This window comes from Gadus chalcogrammus, chromosome 9, assembly GCF_026213295.1.
Source record: "Gadus chalcogrammus isolate NIFS_2021 chromosome 9, NIFS_Gcha_1.0, whole genome shotgun sequence".
NCBI lineage: Eukaryota > Metazoa > Chordata > Actinopteri > Gadiformes > Gadidae > Gadus > Gadus chalcogrammus.
Window position 1 is genome coordinate 5160615 of NC_079420.1, and position 21527 is coordinate 5182141.

The 21527-nt window shown below is 45.6% G+C and overlaps 1 protein-coding gene across 1 annotated transcript; it reads left to right on the plus strand.

Annotated features, from left to right (window-relative positions):
• Positions 1 to 526: 526 nt before the first annotated feature.
• Positions 527 to 21065, plus strand: syt12 (synaptotagmin XII). Its single transcript, XM_056598161.1, has 8 exons — positions 527 to 1031; positions 9110 to 9170; positions 9800 to 9993; positions 11209 to 11628; positions 15451 to 15666; positions 16456 to 16576; positions 17309 to 17442; positions 18566 to 21065. Exons 2-8 carry the CDS (start codon positions 9125 to 9127, stop codon positions 18737 to 18739), a joined length of 1305 nt encoding a protein of 434 aa, XP_056454136.1. The 5' UTR covers positions 527 to 1031; positions 9110 to 9124; the 3' UTR covers positions 18740 to 21065.
• Positions 21066 to 21527: the final 462 nt, after the last annotated feature.

Sequence of the window (21527 nt, forward strand, 5' to 3'; positions counted from 1 at the left end):
TTTAAAAGGCTGACTCAAACGATTGTTTTATAGAAAGTGACCATATGTCTAGTCTAAATGTCATCTAAATATAGATTTCTGATATTGCAGTGATACAGACCACACAATTGTAGATTCTCTCTACGTTGGAGAGCAATAAAACCGATATATTTTGAGCTGCATTACACATTGAATGCCATAAAAAACATCCAGTGACCTTTTGCAAGGCAAGAATATCTAGCCAGTCTTTCCTAATTGAAATATCAACTTGAGCCTTTTTAAAATGACATTTTGAGAATCCATATAAAAACACAATGCTGGGAGGTCAATGAAAACATTCATGAAGTTGTGTAATACACGAAACAAAATAAACTGATGCCTATTAAATGGCTATATCATTACAGTGAAAACGTTGTGATTGTGTTTCCTCAGTATTCTTAATTCAAGAGGACAAGAACACACACACACACACACACACACACACACACACACACACACACACACACACACACACACACACACACACACACACACACACACACATATACTCTCTCTCTCTCTGTAGTCTTTACATTATCCCCCCTTGTATCTCCACGGGCGACCGTCGCGTAAGACAGCACCGCTCGATTAACATCACACGAGGCTTTGTAGGGCTGTGGTGGCCCGGGCTCAGCGTATCGCCATCAAGTGTAGAAGTTCCACTGCAGGGGTGTGACTTCTGCAGTCAGGGGAGCTGCGTCTCTCATGGAAATGCTACACACAGCGTTTTCCACAGCCCACTAACGCAGGCGGACACATATTCTGGTTCACGTATAGAAGCCCTCACCGTTTATCCCCGTTTTGCCGTGTATCGCGCATGCACGCCGCGGGATAAGAACAGCACGGCTCGCCGTGGACGCGTCCCGCCGGATCGAGCAACATCAGCACCAGCTTCAGCATCAGCACAAGCAGCACCTGTGCGTCCGTTGATGGGGACAAGAGACGCGTGAAGAAGGGAAGAGCGGTGGAGTGGGTTCCCCCCCTTCCCCATTGCACCAAAAGAAAACTCTGGGGTAAGGATGGCTTGTTCACTTTTGCTGTTGAATGAAAATACATTGGGAGTCCCAAGTCCCGTTTTGAATGCCGTTGGCCTAAATATGCCTTCACTGTGTAATTCCAGCACTACTACAAATGCATTAGGAGCGAGACAATTGGTGGACTTCACCTCTCACGGCCGTTGGCTTTTAGATGGACATAAAAAAGGACACAGTTCAGCACCGAGCCATTCGCCTGGCCAGTAAATGCCATGCATATTCTGGGGATAGAGATTTGGACGTAATGTCCTCTCTCACAGACCGTTAAGAAATAGAAGTGCTTTAAAGTAAGAATTTGGTTTTCCTAATCGGTGTGATGCGCGTCACTACTACCGTTAGACCATCCTATCGGAGGCGCTTTAGTTTTGAATGTGGGACATTGGGGAATAGTAGGCTATAAGGTAACAAGTCAAGTGGTAGGAGCCGCTCTTCAAGCTCCACCGTCGGCGTTGAGTGGCGACCCAAGCGTCCGAGGACCAGTGTTGCCAGATTGGGCGGGAAATCTGGCCCAATATAGCAACACTGCCGAAGACCTGTGGCCTTGCTACCGAGCATCTGGTTCCCCGGACGTAGGCACGGTGGGTTTATCATCATCCTATATACCTTTACCGCAAAAGAACCTCTTCATATGCCCAGACCCTTCAGAATAGCTCGTTGGCTGTGAAGAAGGCATAGGGTTGGGGTTCGGGGCTAACCCTTTTAATTATTACATTTGCATCACACTACTTTCTCGTTGAATGGGATAGAGCAGCCACATGGAGGATTATGCAACAGCCAGAGCACGTGTTGTTCCCGTCTGCTCCGGACGGTCACACTACACAACTAGGTCTGAGGGTCCCACTGCGTTCTGTCTGAGACACCGCGTTTAGTTGCATCGTTGTTAAAATATGATTTTTCCGATTTAGATGCAGTTATTTCTTCTGAGTAAATCTACTTGGCGGGTCACGACTCTCTGCTGATTTTAACGCTCTATTAACTGAACCCATCACACGCACAGACGGTCCAAGGGAAGCCCAGAGCAACGACAACACGAAAGTCCGTCGTTTCAAATGAATTACAATGCCAACGTATAGGCAATGAGGCCTCTCCCTGATACATTACACTCTGCTGCCTTTCCATTTTTGCGCCAGCTAAGTAGTAGCCTACTCCTCCATCTAATCTACACTCTGGGTGTTATGTGGTATTATCTTGGTGATATAACTGATATATCTAGACGTATGCTTGTTTTGTCCAAGACCCTAACAGAATGAACTATATATGTTGAAATATGATCTGCTTTGCGATTCAATTTCAACACGCGCAATCATCGAAGTCATCTCTCTCTCTCTCTCTCTCTCGCGCTCTCGCTCTCTCGCTCTCGGAATGCCCCCAGCTTCCCTGCAACCATATTATGTTGCAATGTAACTTCCAACACCAACGTAATTTGATAGTTTGGTAAAAGCCATGGGATTCTGGCCCATAAGTGTGTGATTACTGTAATGCTGCATGGACGTGTATAGACACTACCGTTGTATTTATTGCAACAGTTTGCACTTCCACATCCTAATTTCTGTGTCGTTAGGTTAGAGACCAAAGAAAGATGGTCAGTCACTGTAAAAAGAGATGCAAGGCAACTGGGCTCCAGTGTAAAACCTACTTCAATAAGTGACAGTTGTAATAGATGATGCTTTGCTCCATCCGGCCCACATGGTGGAAACATAAGTCCAGGGCGCGTCATGTTGCTTCAGCCCCTGAATGATGAAGATGGTTGGACTGCAAAGGGCTGGGTTCTCCACTCGGTGTTCGACCCACACGCAGCTCTCCGATGGCACATGCTCATCGACATCAATAGCCCTGACATGTTGCTTGATGAGTCGTCGTCGCCCCCCCCCCCCCCCCCCCCCCCCCCCCCCCCCCCCCCCCGTTCGACCAATGAGCCGAATCATAACCTGCTGCTTCAGCGGAAACATAGGAAATGGATGGTGCATGGACAGATGGACGGATAGTTGGATGGTTGGGCGAAAGAAAGTATGGAGAGTGGAGTGGACCGGTAGAGGGATGAATGGTGAGTTGGATTGATGGATGGATGGATGAATAGGTGGATGGATGGATGGGTAAATCGATCAGAACGGTAGCTGAGTGGCAACCGAGAGAGAGAGAGAGGGAGGGAGAGAGAGAGAGAGAGAGAGAGAGAGAGAGAGAGAGAGAGGGGGAGAGAGAGAGAGGGAGGGAGAGGGGGAGAGAGGGAGAGAGATGTTTAATTTAATTGTGAGTCATTGGGTGGGATTAAAAGCGAACTTGATTTATCAGTCAGTCCAACATTCGAAGCCAAAGAGAGAGAGAAGGGCTGTCTGTGATCACACATCAAACCCCCCCACCCCCAACCCCCAAACCCCTCGCCCCCTCCCACTCCCTGCCTGTCTGTTTGTCTCCTCTGCTCTTTCCTCCATTCCAATCTCCTTCTTCTCCCGCTGTTTCTCCATCCACCCACTCTGCCTCCAGCCCGGTTTCGCCCCTACTCCACCCCCCCCGGCCATTGGGGCTGTGGTAATAAATTCTGGTGGCCATTACTATTGATCAGAGCTGCTTGGGTGTACCGGAGCCATAAAGGAGCATCTCATATGATCCTCGTTTTGATCTCACTGGCTAGCAGCCTTCCAAGAAATTGGTCTACTTTTCACTTCTTGGACTCTTTCTTTTGTTTTTGATTTATTTTTTTTCTCTCACTTGTGCATACACACACACACACGCACGCACGCACGCACGCACGCACGCACGCACGCACTATGTTTATACATCAATATACTTTACCATTTATAGACATTTTTATGTATGAAAGTACAGCGCTCCTTTCACTAACACAACCATTGGGCCTTTACATAGTTAATCTATTCTACAAAATAACGATAACATATTAATATTAATCTAATCAATTAGATTTTTCATGTATCCAAGTATTCTAAGTAACATCTCCTTCACAATGTCAGCAAAGTAGGTTTAGTTCACTGACATGCTAGGCTAGCCTTATGCTGGATAAAACATAGACGATTAATCAAATTTAGAAAATGTGAGGGACCACTCACCTTGCGATAGATTTAGATACATTCAGTGTTGACACACACACACCACACTAACCATTCCCCAATAAACCAGTACAGATTCTCAACACCGGAAGTCGTTACAATCTCTCACGATCACTCTACAAGCCTTCCCTCCATATTGGAAGACAACCTCACTAAAGCTTTTACCGCCATGGCTTTTGTTATGAATACTTGATGAATTCATGGTATTTCGTTAAGTCAGCATGGCTCCTGATTGGCTATCGTCTTTCCCAGGTGACAATCAATTGCCTGTGTACTTGGCTGTCGTCAGGGTTCCCCCCCACACTAAAGGACATCGTCGTATTTAACTTGTTTAATATTTAATCTAACCACGCCCCACACCACAGCACTTTGCTGACCAGAGTCGGAAGGGGAAAATCGGGCACAAACTCTGGCTAATTACCCTGTACGTTGTGTCGATACTCTCCCTGGTGGTTTTAAAGGAAGTCAATGAAAAATAATCAATGTTTCCAGGCATGCATCGTTCAAGAGCCAAATACACTCCTGGAGAAGATCTCTGCCTCTACACTGCCAGCTATGAGCTGTTCTCTACATTCATCTGTCTTTCTACCAAAAAAGATTTTTTTGAACAAAATTCTTAACAAATAGCAGTTGCAGTAATGGGGTTGCTAGAAAGATTAATAAATGTCGGCCTTGTATCTCTCTCTTTCGGTCTCTCGCTCTCGCCGTCTCTCTTTCTCTCTCTCGTTCTGGTTGTGGCCCGAGCGCTTTCTCTCTTTCTCTCGCTCTCGCTCGCTCGCTCGCCTCTCATAGCTGGGCTCTCTTAATCAATATCTCTCCCTCTCACACATGAACTTGTTTTCTGTTGTCTTCTCCTATCGAAAGAAACACAGGCAGACACAATCTTTATCCTCCATCTTACACACTCGCACGTACACACACTCCAGCTGTCGCTCCCCCCTCCACAGGCCGCGTGTAGACTGAGGCTGTGTCTCTGCAGGTGGTCTGGACCTTAGCAGACATATCCACAGTACCTCTCTGTGTCACCATGGAGAACGGGCGTGCTGCTAATTCCTTGGGAGGAAATTGAGGAAGAGGGAGGGAGAGAGAGAGAGAATGAGAGCGAGGATAGGTGACTGTTTGCCAACAGTTCAGTGCCAACCCAATACTTCTAAAATGCTGAATAAAGATCTTTAAATTGAGAAAGGCAAGTGGTCCCAGCAAGCTAAAATACATTTTCACTCATTTATTTTCTTAATTTATGCTTTTCATTAGCCTACAAGCATAAAAGGAGAAACAATGAGAGTTGAGATCTGAAATTGTACTTCATCTCCCATGGATGTGCTGGATAGGGGTAGGATAGTTGAGTTGTTGTGTTGCCTATCTGCCTTCAATGGAAGTTATGGGATTCAGTTCAACGAGAATGTAACACAGGAGTTGTACAGGCAAGAGAATAGAACTACACCATGGAGGTAAGAATAGAATAAAGTAAAACAATGAGGAGCTGACGCTAGACTTCTTCACTGGATCTCTGTAAGAGTTAATGACTGAACATGTCTGCCATGAATATACATTTGTAAACATTGTTTATATTTTGAATGTTTTGAATGTTTGAATTTTGAATATTTTGAATGTGAAAATAATCAATTATGCCAAAATGCGTCTCATAACAGTACTGCCTTGGCTCAATCAACATCAGTGTTTTTAGCTCTGCTTAAACCACTCTCTTAGTAAGTGTGTGTGCGTGATAACTGTTGGTTGTGTTGTGATGACAAAGTCATCCCGGGATTATTGTCTGTAAATAGGATCTTTATTATGGCATCTCCTCCTCGGTTTTGCCTTCATGACTCAAACCATCTGGAAAATGAATAAATAAATGATAAACTGAGATGAACAAACATTTGGCTTGTCGATCTTTGTTCATCCCCACAGGCTTTCCTGGTTTTAAGGCTGTGGATATGAAGTGAGTGGACAACAGTATAACTCTTTAATGACGTGGTTAACAGTATACTTGTTAAGCCTTGTATAAGTACTGCTATTACCTTATATTAGTATTGCGTCATCGTCCATGGCGGTGTATTACTGCATTTCGCTGTGCAGTGAGTCATATTTCAAACATGAGTCAGGCTGAGAGAACTTGTTGCATAACAATAACGCCAGAACGCCACTTGTGTTTGAATTTTCGTCTGTAGTCGGTACGGTTGACTTTATTGATCTAAAATGAGATGAGACGTACTTTATTCCTCCCAGATTAAATCTGAGTGACACAGCAGCAGAAGAGAAACATCATTAGTGCTGCTGCTCGCTGCCACCGTCTCCTACTCTACAATCACAAAAGGAATATTAAAACTTCTTTCAAACTATACTGAACCCTTAACCTTTCTATTATGTAGTACGTTCACTCGTTACCCAATTATATCCAATGACGTTTCATCTTTTTGGGCCCCATAAATTCGACACAGCCATCAGAACGCAAAGATGTGTGTGCTGTATCTTCTGTGCCGATATTGAGGTTAAAATATATAAAGATGAGTCCTGTGTTGATAGTTACTATAGTACACCTGTGAGTTATTGTTTGTTTTGTGTTGTAGTTATATTCGGACAGTGTTAGTGTTTACTCATTCAGATCTTAACAACTATACGCATGAAGGGCCAAACTAGTCTTCTGGGTCCAGCAACCTTTCAAGTGTTCCTTGAGGTACCATGATGCACTTGTCATCAGTGCTACACTTTGCAGCAAAGTGATGTTATTTACTGTTCTTTTGCGATAACATTCATTGCAGGCATACTTTATATAATTAAGGGGTACGCCTACATTCCACAGCCATGACGCAGATCGCTGGGTTTGAGATGATCGGAGGTGTTGTTTTTAATGCTTTGCAGTACTTTTCAGTGCCTCACGATGTTGGCTGGCAGTGCATCGCAGAGCCTCTATTTCTACTCTATTTTCATCGAATCACTGGAAATGTGATGTCCATCGCAACTTTTTCCCTCTGTATTTTTGTGATATTTTGCAATATGTGCAAGAAAATGAAGCTCATGGGAACTTTCCATTAGTGGTAAGATCTGCACCTGACAACGCTGCGAAATCGATACGCAGCTTCCAGAAGATTCACCGAAGGCGGTGGTTGGCCTGTTTGCAAATCCGGACGACGTAATGGGGCCAAGCCCTGAGGAGGGGAAAACGCTTTCTTGAGTACATTTCCTTACGGAAGTGAGTTCTGCTGATCAAAACAAAAGTGTTATTGGCTGGGAGCTTTAGGGGAGAGGGCCTGGGCTGAGCTGGACACAGGTGAGGAGGTGAGGAGGTGAGGAGGTGAGGAGGTGAGGAGGTGAGGAGGTGAGGAATGCCCACCTTCCCTCCCTTCTCTTCCTCCCTCACTATCTCTCTCCCTACCTCCTCCCTCCCTTCTCAACCCTCACTCCCTCTCTCCCTACCTCCTCCCTCTCCCTCCCTCCCTTCTCCTCTTCCCTTCCTCCCTCTCTCCCTACCTCCTGCCTCTCCCTCCCTCCCTTCTCCTCTTCCCTTCCTCCCTCTCTCCCTACCTCCTCCCTCCCTCCCTCCCTTCTCCTCTTCACTCACTCCCTCTCTCCCTACCTCCTCCCTCCCTCCCTCCCTCCCTTCTCCTCTTCCTTTACTCCCTCTCTCCCTACCTCCTTCCTCCCCTTCCTCCCTCTCCTTCCCCCCCCCCCCCCCCCTTCTCCTCCTCCCTCAATCTCTCTGAGGAACCGGCATGCTCTCCTAACAGCACATCAGCAGTAGACCCACCCCCACCACCCACCGCCACCACCCACCGCCACCATCACCCCCTGCACTGCACCAGCTCTTTTAATTGGTCTAGGTCTCTGCAAAAGGACTCAGCAGGATTGCAATACCCCCCATCCACTCACCCCCCCCCCCCCAACCCCCCAGCCTCCACCACAAACCCCCACCCCCCCCCCTCCTCCCACCACCACCACCACCGCTGCCACATCCATGGAGCCGTCCTCCTATAGATACATGGATGTGGCGAGGGGAAAGGGGTGAACGTTATGCTAACGGCAAGGCCAGAACTTCTCGCCTCACCACATCCAAGCGCCACGGAAAGATTCCCGTCAGAACAAAGAGGGTTCGACTAGGGCGGTAGGGAGAGAAGGGGTTTGTGGGGAAGGTGGAGGGAAATGGTATGAGTCACAGAAACTAATGCGGCGACGCTTCTCCGGAGGAGAGAGAAAGGGACGTCAGAAAGTGTTGTTTTCCGAAAGCCTGCCGCTGCTATTTTTAACGGACAGGGTTTTTTTTTTTCTTCCTCTTCCTTCCCCCGTCTAACGTTGTTAGCCAAACAGACCATCAGTGGCTGTGTGGAGACGCTAGGATCACAGCATCAGCCCTGGCTCCTCTGGCTCGTGTGCGGCGGACATCCCACGGTTCGACCCCGTAGAGCAGCTCTCTCCACCCACGGCCTTGTCTGATTTCGCTGTCCCGTCCATAAACAATAGCAAAAAAATACATTTTTTTTATTTTGTGGAAATAATTCCAGTGTTCAGGGTACATTCAGTAGGCTATGTGCGTGATCTGGAACATTATTGTATCAAGTGACTTCTACTAGTCAAAATAAAATAGGCTATTTATGGACGATTTGTGTAAAGTAAGTGTGAAAGGGATTGTGGTTTAATAACCACTGACTATATTTGGATTCATTGTGAAGAGGACGGCTAAATACTTCACACACAAGGCTGTTCTTACTAGAACTGCCCTAGTTGTGTTTTGTTCTGTGCGATTCACACTGCAGTCTTGGCCAGACAGGTGCATATTTTGAATTTTGCCTTGATCTTGTTACCCTGTTGCAACAACATTAAGCTATTAAAAAATATTTCTGCATGCTTATACCTATACCTATTTAGACATTAAACAGATCTGTGTGTGTGTTTGTGTGTGTGTGTGTGTGTGTGTGTGTGTGTGTGTGTGTGTGTGTGTGTGTGTGTGTGTGTGTGTGTGTGTGTGTGTGTGTGTGTGTGTGTGTGTGTGCTTCACAGGCCTGCTGCTGAACCATGTCCTCTGCTCAGAGTGAGGATTCTTCAGGGTACCGTCTGAGTGGTGAGTGAGGCTGACGTTGTCATGACGATGCCTGTCACTGGCTTTCGCTATACCTCATCACTGAACACGCATCTCAGCTGAACGCCCCAGTGCTGCAGCCTGTGTGTGTGTGTATTGAAAAGTGGAGTATCAAAGGGACAACATATATACCTTCCGGTATATATGTATACCAAAAAAGAAAAAACTAGCCCCCAAGATGGCTTTCCCTCAGGTCAATGATGGCGCAGATGAACTCGCTCATTTATTACCCATGGCTTTAAGAAATACTTTAGGTACGGCATTTACATTCCATCCTTGTAGCAAACTAATTGGAAGCATCTTTGTTCAATTCAAAAAGGGAATGAGGTTCCTGCTGAGACTGTGGTCTTTATGGCCAAAAATATGTATAATCATGATAATATGCCGTGACATGTTCCAGTATTTTCCATTTGATGTGACACTTCTATGTTGATAAACTGTAACTACATACCTCTTTGTTAATCTATCTCTATAGAACTATGCAATCAAAAAATAATGATAACCCTATGGTGTCCGTCATGGACTTCTGTTCCCCAAGCTTCAATGAAACCTCTTCTGCCCGGTCCCACTGCGTTGACCTCTCAGTCTGTGTGTGTGCGTTTGACCTCCAGTGGTGCGGAACCCCCCAGGATGGGAGGTGGGGCTTTACCTGGTGGGATTCCTGATCCTACTGGCAGTGGCGGGCCTGAACATCTGGAAGCTCTGGAAGTCGGGAACGTTTCCCACCCCTTCTCCCTTCCCCAACTTTGACTACCGGTACCTCCAGGAGAAATATGGAAACTCCTTCTCGGAAGTGCGGCAGAAGGTACCGTGAAGCGATCTCTTGATGATCCTTTTGCGATCGTCTCCGTCCAAAGCCCAAAGTGATTGTTTCCAAAGGGCAACTGCTTTAGCAGCAGGTGTGATTCTGGTGGCTCATTAGAAGCTGTTTCAGAATCGATCCACTGGTCGATCCTATATCTGGGTGGGCAGGCAGTGCCACTTGCGATGTCACATGTGGATGGATTTTGAAACCGCTTGTACTAATGGCGGGGAAATATGGCCCCTTCAAAAATCATTCACTTACCTCGCCATGGGAAAATGCATCCTTCTAGTAATGCATTAGCTTGGCTCTCATTTCATCATTGATCACTATTGTTGAATGATTTCATAGGACACGGTTACAGCTTTGAAACTCTGATCCGTTTCGAGGGACTAATCACAGATTTTTTCCTTGTGTTGAATATAAAAATGTACCAAAGGTCAATATAATAGTTGGTAGGAAGGGGCTCAAAACCTATACGTTTTAAAATAATTTGGTTATTATTGTCGCTAAATTGAGGACTAAGACCTATGTTTATCTCGGATGCAGCAGTTTTTAAATGTTATAGCAAAACTTCTGGGAAGAGACGGCACAGAGCCTGGTACAAAACCAACAACGTTGAGGGCCCGAGTGAGGCCTTGTAAAGAAAACCAATTTGCGCAAGTCGATAAAGGGTTCAAAAGTGATTTTAAGAAGTGTATTTTCTACAGTGCCCAGTCCACACTGTTGGTTTGATTCCTATACAGACCCTTTCTTTACAGTTTACTTCTGCTAGCCAAGTATGTGTTTGCCAATAACGCACTTATAGATCCCCTCCTACAGCGACATGATTGGTCGACAGAAGTATGAAGTGAAATTAAGTGAAACGACCCATTAAATCAGAACTGAGCCATCAGGCTTAGATATGAATCTAAAGGCTGTTTTGTGAGACTAGGCCCATGTTAATCAATTAATTAATGTGTGGATGAAATGTTGGGAAACTTTCAGTGGAGTGTTTACCTCCAAGATGACCGCTAGTCTCAGAGGGGGGATACAGTCAAACAGATGAAATGCTACAATTTGTCAGCATTCAGTCAATTCGTCTGAGGTAATTAGCTGATTAAATTGCAGCAAGTCTTGTTCCGGGCTGTCTGCACTCAGGTGGGGAAAACAAGTCAATATCATTAATCATAACACATAATATCATTAATCCCCCCCCCCTCTTCCCCCTCCCTGCAGAGAGTGGCGGCCAACAACCACCGCCGCACCTCCACCGCCTCCAGCCGCAAGCCCAGCCTGGCGGCGGGCGAGGCCCTGGACGTCCTGCGGGAGCTGGGCCCCCTGGAGCTGGTGAGCCGGGAGCTGGACCCGGCGGGCGCGGCGGCCCACCTCAACCGCTCGGTGTCCACCGACTCGCTGAGCTCCATCTCGTCCGTCGCCAACAACTTCGGCCACGACTACACGGTGGGGCAGCTGGAGGTGACGCTGGAGTTCGAGCCGTCGCGCCACCCCCACACCCACCTGGGCCACGGCACGGGGCTGCTGCACGTGGCCCTGCACCAGGGCAAGGACCTGCTGGAGCGGGAGGAGGGGGACTTCCCCGGCTGCTTCGTCAGGGTGTCCCTGGGAGCCGAGGAGTTCCACGTGGGCGTCACCAAGGTGATGGACTGTGTGTGTGTGTGTGCTTGACAAAGTGTGTGTTTGTGTCTGCTTGTCAAAGTGTGTTTGTGTGTGTTTGTCAAAGTGTGTGTGTGTGTGTTTGTGTGTATGTGTGTATTCAAAGAGTGTATGCCTTGAAGAACTGAAAACACTAATATAATCAACTTGACCCACGTTGATCTTCTGCTTAAAGCCATGACGTTTAGTTGTATGCGTTTGTTATCTCACGACAGTTTGTAAGTGTGTTTGTGGACATTGAACACGATCGCATCCAGTCACTGCACCAATACCGCCCCAGTCCAAATCCAGTCTAAATGAGCTGTCGCACGGAGTGTTTAAACCATCACAGTGATGGCTGTCATTGTTGACCCAGGCCAGCTGAGCACCGGATTTGGCTCGATTTCATTGCAATTAAGGTATTAGTTGGGCACAAACACAAGGCCTTAGGACGCCTAGCTCGGTTACTGTGTGTGTGTGTGTGTGTGTGTGTGTGTGTGTGTGTGTGTGTGTGTGTGTGTGTGTGTGTGTGTGTGTGTGTGTGTGTGTGTGTGTGTGTGTGTGTGTGTGTGTGTGTGTGTGTGTGACTGTTGGGGGGGTGGAATCATTTAAGTTGTGCTTAAGTGATAGGGGCACTTAACTTGTTCCCATGCAGTGATAAATCACACCGTTGAGGGGGTTGATCCTGTAGCTCCAGATGCTACCTCTCTGCTCCATTATATTCCAAAGGCTGAGTCGGCTTCTTCTACTTTCCTATTGTTTCCTCTCCGTTCAGCAGAACGGGGACGACCTCACATCTCCGAGCAGTAGTCAGCGAGCAGGCTCACACAGTGTATAGCTATGCATGTTTTTGTAACCGATCGCTTGACGAAGAAGTACGCCATGAGCCTATATAGCGACTCGGGCTAGATTGCAAGCTACAGTATGCTCCGTCTCATTCCTATTCTCTCTTTCAACCCACTTCCCATGTGCGTCTCCACATTGTCCTGTCCAGAAAGGCACAAGGCCTATAAAAGCCCGTTCACTACACGCTAACCAGATTAGGGACTACAATTGGAGAGGGCCCGGGGACGAGACGAAGGGACACTGCGGTATCGGTTCCATCTGCCACGCTGGCTCCGTCCTCACCGCCTGCTGGACGCACTCAACCCCATGATCAGGCTTCGGGCTCACGCGCTCATTCCAAAGCCCCGTGCCGCTCTCGGCCAGCCTTGCGCAGGGGCCTGCGCTGCACCACACTACACCTCCGTGCTGTCCGGGTGTCAGGAGTGGAGTGTGTTCACGTTGTGTTATCACGTTGTGTTATTATTCCCATTGTTGTAGTTATCGCGGCGCTGAAGCGGTGTGGTGTTAATAAAGGCGGGAGGCGCCGCAGCGCAGGCGAGATTGGTTTTCCCGTGTGACGTGCAAACGGGGGAGGGGGGGGGGGGGTTTGAGGGCGTGGAAGGCGGGAGGAATGGCTGACATCAGCTCCCCTGCGCAACACGCAACCAACAGGGAGCCAGCCGACGCACTGGCCCACGCTCGGGCCCTGCTTTCCCTGCGAGGGGCTCATCTTTTACTCACTTTCTATCTCTCTCTCTCGTTCTCTCTCTGTGGCGTTCTCTCTCTCATTCTCTCTGTGTCGTTCTCTCTCCCTCATTCTCTCTCGCTCGTTTTCTCTCTCGTTCTGTCTCTCTGTGTCGTTCTCCCTCTCGTTCTCTCTCTGTGTCGTTCTCTCTCTCATTCTCTCTCTCATTTTCTCTCTCGTTCTGTCTGTGTGTGTCGTTCTCTCTCTCATTCTCTCTCGTTCTGTCTGTGTGTGTCGTTCTCCCTCTCATTCTCTCTATGTGTCGTTCTCTCCCGCTCATTCTCTCTCGCTCATTTTCTCTCGTTTTGTCTCTGTGTCTTTCTCTCTGTGTCGTTCTATGCCTCTCGTTCTCTCTCTCGTATTCTATCTCCCTCTTGTTCTGTGTTTCTGTCTCTCTTTCTTGTTCGCTTTCGCATTCTCTCTCTCCCTTACTCTCTTACTCTCACTCTCTCACGCACTCTCTCTTGATTTATCGGTCTTATTGTCTTTCTTGCTCTATCCGTTTTGCCTTCTTCCTCTACCCATTTCTCTCTTGCTCTCTTGCTCCATCTCTTGGTCTCTATCTTTCTATCCCTCTTTCTTTCTCCCCCCCCATATTTATCTTGCTCTCTCTCTCGCCTGCGCTCTCTCTCTCGCTCGCTCGCTGTACGTCATCTTTCTATCCCTCTTTTCCCCAGTGATGAACTTTGAGATCATGGCTCCTCAGTGCTAACCACCTGTTTGAGCGTCTTGTGACTCAGAAACGTCTCTGTTTTCTGATGCTGTTTGGCCCGCTAAAATCCTTCCAAGGTTATGGACTAGGCCGCTGTGCTGCCGAATCCAAATTCACTCTGAGAAACAACATGCTCTCTTTGCATTTCCCACACAACATACCGTGTAATCATCCCACGGCATAGTCAAATATGTTTTGCATTAGAGTGGATGATACCAAAAAGCCTGGGTGACTCAAGTTTTTAGGTTGATCAAATGAAACTAAAGATGAACCACTAGCAGGGATTGCTCAGCCCAGTAGCGTGCTGGCCACACAGGCCTTATCTCTGGTCGTGACTCGTGACCCAGGTGTCCTTGCCGTTCACTGTTGCACTGTGGAGCTAAATGTTGCTGTCTCTACTCAGACATTTCATACAGACCGCTTTCACATTTCACGGGTCGGCTGTGGCGAACCTGTCCAATTATAATCGAGTCGCAGTATGTTTTTCCGTCCGATTCCTTGTCAAATCCATTGGAAACCATTTCTTCTTCAAAGTGTGAACATTTAATCACCACTATAAAAAGGTTTCTCTTTGTCATTAATTTTGATGAGCAGAAGGCCAGCGCTGGCTGTTGCCTTGGACCCTACCTATTCTTAAATCTACCTCGCCTGCCAAGAGTCTAGATGATCGGCTAGGAGTCTACCCTCTGACTGCTTGATTAAGAGGATGCATTATGCAGGTTCTACAGTGCATGTATTACACTCACTAGCACACACACACACACACACACACACACACACACACACACACACACACACACACACACACACACACACACACACACACACACACACACACACACACACACACACACACACACACACACACACACACCCCTAGAACTACAAACACAGAGCCCTTTTCGCGACTACACCACCAGACCAAGTCGTTTCTACAAGTCGTTTCTACTGGGTTCACCTCTAGGAGAGCCTGAGAAAGAAATATCTACCACAGTATCTTCTGAAATCTCTTCCACGTCTTGCCCCTTGACCTTTTAGCCTACCTCCTGTTCATGTCTGTGTGGTATGCCCTGGAAATGAATGTTCCCCCTTTGTATTACTATGACCTCTATATATTGTTGTGTTGTTGTATTTTATTCACTTTTTTTTAATCTTTATTTATTATTATAATTATAATTATTATTATTGTTATTTTTAATTATCATTATTATTTTTATTATTTTTATCTTATTGTACAGCACTTTGGTCAGTGTATGCTGTGTGTATATGTGCTCTATAAATAAAACGTACTTACTTACTTACTTACTTTATATTCACTTTAGTATCTTCAACTCATCATTTCATTTTGCTGGCAAGGGGTCCTGGGTCAATCCCCAATGGACACAGAGTGCTCACCGGTATCTTTTGTGCAAGATGCTTAACCCCTTCAAGACCTGACCTCAATTCACCAGAGGTTGCTTCTGATGTTTAAGCACCTGCTTAAAAGACTGAACGGGAATCAGAATCCCTGCCTCATTGTTATGTATCTTAATTGATTTTTCAGGTCCAGGCCAATGCCTTCACTGTGCTGTTTGACGAGCGCTTCTCCATCCCCCTGGACGTGGCCACCCTGGAGGAGATCAGTCTGCGCTTTGCATGCTTCGGTATCGACACCGAGGAACGCAACATCAGCGCTGGGCTCGCCGAGCTAAAGCTCTCGGACCTGGACCTGACCGTCAGACCCTTCAACGCCTGGCTCTACCTCCAGGACGTCAATAAGGTGCCCCACAATCACCTAGCTTAGCTTAGCTTAGCCTAGCGCATGCAATACCAGTCGGTCCTGGCCTTCAGACCCTTCAACGCCTGGCTCAACCTCCGAGGACGTCGGTAAGTGCTACACAATCACTTAGCTTAGCCTAGCCTAGCTCTTGGACCTGGACCTGGGTCGATGTCCAGGATGTCAATAACTTGCCACACAATCACCTAATGTGGCCTAGCCTAGCATAGTATTAAATGCAATATTATACTGACCATCTGACTCTATAACTCCTGACTCGACCTCCAGAATTTCAATGAAGTGCCACATAGTCAATTAGGTTACCATGGCATGCGCTACCAGTTTGACCTGACAGCCAGACTTTCAGCACTGGGCTCTACCTTGAGGGTTTTAACAAGGTGACCCACAATAACCTGAATAAATGAATGTGCCTCTTTTGTTTTTTTATTCCATTGCATAGCATGCTCTACCAGTTCCATAGAATAGCAGTACGTGTCAAAGCATACAGTAGCAAGACAGTAGCAAGTCTAACACCGTTTTTAAACAAGGCTAATGTTATGCAACTGATATTTAGTAATCCGATAAGCTGCCTATGATCTTTCAACCCTTCTCAATGAAACTGTGTTTATGTTGGAAATATTTGCACTGAAAAAAACACTTGCACAATCATTTCAAACTTTTTTTCAAAGACCGTTTCTCACAAACTTAACATACAATACTGCAACTCAGTGCTTTGGGCTTGAGGACCAGGTTGATTTTGTGTATTTTGCATGGTTTCTTCCCCCCCTGTAGGCTGTGGACGCAGTGGGAGAGATCCTTCTGTCTCTCAGCTATCTGCCCACCGCAGAGCGTCTCACCGTGGTAGTAGCCAAGGCTAAAAACTTGGTGTGGACCAACGGCAGGACCACTGCAGGTAGGACAGCTATTCGTGCTAGCGTACTTTGGCTTTCCAGTCAAGTCTGTGCACGTTTGAGAGTTCGGAAACCAGTCAAAACACATGTTTGTCCGTCTGGCAGTCTGGCTGTTTTTCTCTGTCTGATTGGCCATTTCTTATCTCTGTTTTTGCTTGGCCACTTTGAACTTTAGTTTTTTCCAACTCTCTCACTCAGTGTCGCTTGATTTCTTGTTTTTCTACCGCTAAATGTTTTTGAGGTCATCCTCTTTGTTTTGCTTGCAATGCTTATTTTTCTCTTCAAACTCCTGTGCCCTACCCCTGCGCTAAACCACACACTCACCAAAAATAAATGTACGAGACAACAAGGTCTCTTCGTGAATAGACTCAGAATAATTGAACTACCTAGCGCCTTAAGACCTCTCCACTCACTCCCTGAGCCACTGAGTAAACCTCTGAGATTATTTGTGTAGAGCTGTGTTTGTCTAAATTATTACTGTGTGTGTGTGTACATACGCATGCCCGTGGATGTGTGTCCAGGCACACAAATGTATGTGCACGCCTTTGTGTGTGTGTGTGTGTGTGTGTGTGTGTGTGTGTGTGTGTGTGTGTGTGTGTGTGTGTGTGTGTGTGTGTGTGTGTGTGTGTGTGTGTGTGTGTGTGTGCACCCAGCCAAAGACGAGCTCACCTGTGTGGATGTTCCAGAGCTAATCCTGTTCCACCTATCTCTGTGTGCCTGCCTCCGGTCCTCAGACCCCTTTGTCAAGGTGTACCTCCTGCAGGACGGCCGGAAGATCAGCAAGAAGAAGACGTCCACCAAGCGGGATGACAACAACCCCATCTTCAACGAAGCCATGATCTTCTCCGTGCCCTCCCTGGTCCTACAGGTGCCTCCACCCCAGTTCCTTGATCTTGGGTCCATAGGTTCGACAATGCTGTAGCCAACCTACAGGGGGCAGACTGCACAGAGCCTGCGCCCTGTGCAGTAGGAATGGCTACGCATGGTTTCCTGTTTTGTCACGGAGATATTCGTTCGGAATATGCGAGAGAATCTCATTCAAGTGTTGTCGTCAGTGTACAGTGGTCAGTGTCTAAGGAGGTCTATGGTGTCCGGAACTGGACATTTTAGCGTTAGCTTGTCTGCCCACCGGCTACAGGAAAGGTTTTGTTAGTTTGTGTGCTTTGGATGCCACATTTGAATTAGAACTCCAATACTATCAGTTCGGCAGCACTCTGGTGATAGCACTGCAATCGTTAACTCTTCTAAAGTTCCCAGGCTTTGCCAAGTATTAATATGTAACCTTTTTGACTGAGTTTATTTTTTACTTTCCAGACGATGTTCAGTTGTTTCCAGTTGAGACCCATTAGGTGTATTGCTTGCCTGCGGTTCCCCGCCCCCAGGAACATGATTGGTCAAAACCCATTTGAATCAAAAGATTGTGAAATACCGGTCACACAAGTTTGACCTTGTCTGCCATCAGGCCGTAGATGTTGATCTAAAGTCTGATTCATGAGTCTTGTAGATTTATTATACATAATAATAAATTATGTATAATTTATTATTATAAATAATAATAAATTATACAGAGCAGAGGGTCGCAGGTTCATGTGTGTTCTGTGGCTATCCAAGCGCCTCTGCTGTGCAGCTAAAGATGATATCGGGGTTAGAAATGGGTGAGAGGTCGGATAAGGTCCTAAAGCATGACCCGGATCATCCCTAGTGTATATTTATGTCGATTATTAAAAGGAATATTTTGTCTAAAGCGCTTTGCAGGCAAGAATGCCAAGGACAAGATCAAAGCCTACACAGAAAGAAAAACTACAATGTTCTGTAGTACTCGGTTACATATTCACAATCTGAACCAGAATTGTAGCTTCACACATGCAAAGGACTTGACCACAGCATGCTAATGATTTAAGATAAAGTAAAGCTGGGTTTCGATTGACAAAGATGTGGATGCCCAGTACCTTGAAGTGCACAAACGTCACCCAGGTGTTTCCTCTATACAGGAGCTGTCCTTGAGGGTGACGGTAGCAGAGAACACAGAAGACGGCAGGGGAGAAAATGTCGGCCACGTCATCATTGGCCCAGAGGCCAGCGGCATGGGCATCACCCACTGGAACCAGATGCTGGCCACGCTGAGGAAGCCTGTGTCCATGTGGCACCCAATACGCAGGATCTAAGCAAACTCCGGCCTTCAGAAGACCCAATTCATCGCCAATCCTAAGTCCTCATAAACCCTATGCTGTTGAGGCCCCAGGCCCTATGTCCTCCCAAGTCTCTCAGTCTTCACAAACATTAGGTCTTCAGAAGCCCGAAGGCCTCACATGCTCCAAGCCCTTACTTGTTCTAAGTATTCACATGCCCTGAGTCTTCACAAGCCCTGGGTCCTTGCAATCCCAAAGTCCTCACAAGCCATCCCAAGTTCTAAGTCATTTCAAGCCCCCAATCCTACAAACCTCAAATGACCTGAAGTGTTTTCAGTCCTTTTTTAAACAAACCATTTTGATTCCTCTCCTTCATTCTGTTACTTGGCTTGGTGCTGTGGCTTTAAGAGTTTACTTTTTTGAGGGATATTATGAAATTGTAATAGGACAACAGAAAACCAACAGCAACACATAAAGGTAAACAGCGACTTCCGATTCCAGATACAAAGGACATATCTAACAAAATAGTGTGTTTTTGAATTGATTACACTCATCGGTCCATTATATACCTACAATCTTTCAATAACTTGTCAGGATCTGCAGAGTGTTGTTGTGTGTATGTGGCTTGATGTTTCTAAAGGTCAGCCCTGGGCTTATTGTTCACACCAGGACATTGTTTCTTGCTTAAGAAGATTATTGCTTATGTTTAAGTTAGCAATGTGACCCATCCAGGTCCGTTTCTCCTCCCTACCTCCGTACCTAGGTCTCAGTATCTTTGATTCCTCTCCTCCTACTCCTCACTTCAAAGGGGTTGTGGATCGGTATACCCTTTCGGGGATTTGAGACTACTCTTTCAAAGAACTCAAAAGAAACATTGATAGTTGAATGCGTTTATTTTTCCTTCCTCTTTCCCAAAGTCAAAATAGCTATGACCTTGAAGTGACTTTCGATTAAACAAGGAACCCAATGTGCTGTTATAACTTTCCGTGAGTTTGATCTATGTTTTTATTAAGCTGTTTAGAGAATGAACCGAAAGATTGAACAAAAGGATTGAACTGACTTATTTTCAGGAAACCAAGTGTCTCATTGGACTGGTCCAGTTGATTGCTCAAGTTAGATTCATTAAGACTTTTAAAATCAAGGTGGGGATAGCGCTGTTGGATTGCTTGGTCATTCCTTGATTGTAAGAGCGACAAATTGTGTGCGTTTTGATATGTTCCATATATTGTGCTTTTAAAAAAAATCCAGGTAGTTTTATCCAGGTAAGAATAAATTGTAATTTGTAGCACTTGTTACAGGGTGGCCAAATCAACATATTCAGCATATATATATATATATATCACAATTAATTTGTTTATTTGTAGCATAACTTATGCAATACAGGCAGCAGCGTGTATTTACATATGATTTGTACGTAACAATGTAAATAGGGTTTTATAATTTGTATTTTTTATTATAATTGATTGTACTGACTACTTCATTTGCTATAATTTCATTGTATTTTTGTCATCATATTGAGCTATTTTGTTGTGACATCAAATATATTCACATACATTTTAAAGGAATTATAACATCAGTGAAAATAAAATGTGTTATTTAGCAAATAACAAGCATTACCTTTGGAACCCTGTAAAATATGCTTGAGGTGTCTTTTTACCACATGCTATTTTGGCAGACGCTTTTATCCAATCCATCTGACAGTACCTTGGCGCATACATGCTTATCACAGTGGTGCCAGTGGGAATCTGATCCAGAACCTGCAGTGTTGAGTGTTGGTGCATGTTGTTCAGTTGAGCTTGACTGCACCATTGTTTTGGAGGAATTTTATTTCAGAAAAATACACACCACTTTTTTTTACCCTTCTATACTACAAATACTATGATAGTAAGACACTCTGGTCTCCTTCAAATAGCTCAATGTCATAGTTTTTTTGAAATAGCATTGTGCAGAAGTACCGTTTTGTTTTATGTTTTATACAATACAATGTATTACAATGTACAACTACAATGAACAGCGTATAGTGACTGCGACTTCCACTGGCCTAAGCCTTCAGTGGAGCCTTGGTCACTTCACCGTTATCCACTTTCAAATTATAACCAACATTATTGTGGTCCCGATGCCCATATTTGCCACTGTGCCAAATACTGAAGCAATATGTTAATTTACATTCAGCATTTGCAATTGATGAACAAAACGGTACTCTATATTTGATCGTGCATGAAGCTATTTAGCACTGGATGTGAATGTGCCTCAAAAGTTAAATAATTGTATTGTGTGAACGCTGTTTGAAATAAAAGCAATGCAACAGTAGCAGCCGACTGTTTCATAATCGATACTAAAAACCAAAAAATAAATACTTTCCTCCGACGTTTTATAAAACTATTTTGCAGCTGGAGGAGCGGAACTCTTTTACCAGTCAGAGCCATGGGTCTTCTGATACTGGCCACCACTACCACCATGTGGGCTTTAGACAAACTTAGACTCTTATATTTAGATATGTCTGAATTGTGTCAAATAAGACACACAGCTGAAAGTCCAACTCCTTTTCTGATTCAGAACTTCAGTCAAATTCACACTTAATAATGTGTTAGGCTTTCGCCATCTTTATCTAGGCTAAGTTATTGCGGAATATCAGAGGCTAAATCATGTTGAGCTACCCACATGCAAGCTGGTCCATGAAGATAACTCGTCCATGGCCAAGTATTGACTCATGTAATTTTCAGCCTGGCCCAAAGCGAAAGTACTTCATAAAATTGGTGACAGATTATGCGCCATTCGCTAATTCAGGACATTTCAGGAGTTACAAACATTTTGGGCCATTTCA